At 60.7% G+C, this 2,205-nt stretch overlaps 2 protein-coding genes across 2 annotated transcripts; both read right to left on the bottom strand.

Moving 5' to 3' along the window:
• Window positions 1-50: 50 nt before the first annotated feature.
• Window positions 51-972, bottom strand: ACA1_201890 (uncharacterized protein; the record flags this gene model as incomplete). Its single annotated transcript, XM_004338222.1, has 5 exons — window positions 51-83; window positions 247-304; window positions 332-619; window positions 687-783; window positions 882-972. The coding sequence occupies 5 exons, from the start codon at window positions 970-972 to the stop codon at window positions 51-53; spliced, it is 567 nt and encodes a 188-aa protein (XP_004338270.1).
• Window positions 973-1,074: 102 nt separating this feature from the next.
• Window positions 1,075-1,798, bottom strand: ACA1_201880 (serine/threonine protein kinase; the record flags this gene model as incomplete). Its single annotated transcript, XM_004338221.1, has 2 exons — window positions 1,075-1,378; window positions 1,464-1,798. The coding sequence occupies 2 exons, from the start codon at window positions 1,796-1,798 to the stop codon at window positions 1,075-1,077; spliced, it is 639 nt and encodes a 212-aa protein (XP_004338269.1).
• Window positions 1,799-2,205: the final 407 nt, after the last annotated feature.

Genomic DNA, 2,205 nt, shown 5'->3' with positions numbered 1-2,205 from the left:
AGGAAGCAAGAGCGATAGGACGGACTCGATGGTCTGCCCGCCGGCCGAGCCTATAAAGTCGGAGTGGTGGTCGAAGTGCAGCACTCTCAGCCGCGGCGGCGGCGAGTTCTCATCGCCGGTGCCGGTGGTGGCGGCCGTGGAGGAGGAGGAAGAGTCACACAGCGGCGAGAGAATCCTCTGCCGTAGCTCGGCCAGCTTCGCTGGAGCATTTCTTCCCTTCCAGCCCTGGCACATCCTGGTCAGCACTTCATCCAGCCTGTTGGCCAACACAAAGCAAGCCGTCAGGCTCAGCGCATCAGCACACCTGCGAGGAAAAGAAGAGCGGCTGAACCTGAGTTGCTGGAGCTGGGCGTGGGCGCTCGACGAGACGAGGCGCGCGGCCCAATCAAAGTCGCTCGCGCCCTCGACGGAGCTGTTTTTGTTATCGGTGAGCTGCAGCGGCGGCGCCCCCAGGTTCGCGATGAGCCAGGCCTGCAGGTCCGACACGAAATCGAGCGGAGGCAGGCGCACGATCATGTCCACGGCGAGCCGCAGTGAGTGACACGTGGCCCGGAGAGCCAGCGCCGAGCTCATGCGCGATCGGAGCGTGCGCTGCCCGTACTGGTCCACGTCATCGTATCTGTGTGCGAAGGTGGTGCGTGTGTAAGGGACAGAAAGAGCTTTGGGAGAGGGGGGGGGTATGGTACAGGGTGCTTGCCGCCGTGGCATGCCAGCCGCCGAGTCCGCCGAGAGCGCTGTTGAGGCTGCGCTTGTGGCTGGGCACGCCGGCTTGTGGAATCCGCCCTGGCTTATAAGCAGCACACATGTGTTGCGTCTGAGCATTCTATTCTTCACCCTAACCCTGCCGTGCACTACAGTGACTGACTGGGGGGCTTGCGTACCGTGCGCATCGGAGCTGGGGAGCAGATAGTCGATGAGGCGGACCAGCACTAAGTCGGGCAGCCACAACATACAACTGTCATCTTCTCCCATCTTGCGTTGGGCTGCTTCTACGTTCATTTTTATTTATTTAAAATTCGGCCTTATCTCTATTTTCTTTTATGCATTTTAGTGAAATTTTGATCACGCTTGGCTCTAGACGCCTGTGTAGTCTTCGTAGTCTTCTTCTTCATGGTCGTCATCATCGTCGTCTTCATCTTCGAGTGCCGTGGAGGCCTCGCCGATGAGGTCGTCGAGCAGGTCGACGACGGCCTCCATCGTTGGTCGCTTGTCGGCGTCGTCGTGCCAGCACTTGCGGATCATCTTCTTGATCTCGCGCGGGCAGTCGCTCGGGATCACCGGCCGCCGGCCCTCGAGCACGTCGAGCGACACGCCCATGAAGTTGCGCCCGGCGAACGGCTGCTTCCTCGTCACCACCTCCCACATCACCACACCGAAGCTGAACAATAAAATATGGTCAGCCTCGTGTGTCGTGTGTGTCGTGTATGTCGTGTGTGTTGTGCGTGTCGTGCGTGTCCGGGTACCTGTAAACGTCGACTTTCTCGCTGTAGCGCTGGCCGCGGATGATCTCGGGGGCGGTCCAGCAGGGCGTGCCGCAGCGGGTCATGGTGACGTTGTCCTGCTTGATACGCGCGAACCCGAAGTCGGCCACCTTCACGTTCCAGTTCTCGTCCACCAGCAGGTTGGAGGGCTTCAGATCGCGGTGCACGATGCACGGCTGGAGCGAGTGCAGGTAGTTGATCCCCACCGCGGCGCTGCGCAGCATCTTGAGCCGCCGCTTCCACTCGAGCTTGATCGAGGTGTCGGGCAGAATCTCTGCCAGGCTCCCCGTCGACACAAACTCGGTCACGATGCACATATTTGGTCGTCGCACGCAGGCCCCTGCTCACCTCAATGTCATCAGTTGATCGTTGGTCGTGTCGTGTCGTGTCGTGTGTCGTTGCTTGTGTACCGATGAATAGGACGATGTTGGGATGGTGCAGCTCGGAGAGGAATGCCATCTCTGCGCGGAACTCGAGCAAGCGGCGCTCGTCGAGCTTCTGGTTGATGAACCGCTTCACCGCCACCTCGACGCCCTTCCACTTGCCCCGGTGGACCACGCCGTAGGACCCGATGCCGATCTGCCGGCCCAAGGCGATCTCGTTGAAGTCGATGACCCACCGGCACAGGTTGGCCGACGTGAGGAAGCTGTCTTCCTTGAACTTCAGGCCTTCGCCCACCACCGTGTTCAGCGTCTCGACGTCCGTGCACCGCTCTCCTCGGTCG

Source organism: Acanthamoeba castellanii (genome assembly GCF_000313135.1).
Source record: "Acanthamoeba castellanii str. Neff unplaced genomic scaffold scf7180000084754, whole genome shotgun sequence".
NCBI classification, from domain to species: domain Eukaryota; phylum Discosea; order Longamoebia; family Acanthamoebidae; genus Acanthamoeba; species Acanthamoeba castellanii.
The sequence above is the reverse complement of the archived record's forward strand: the minus strand, read 5'-3'. Positions and strand labels throughout refer to the sequence as shown.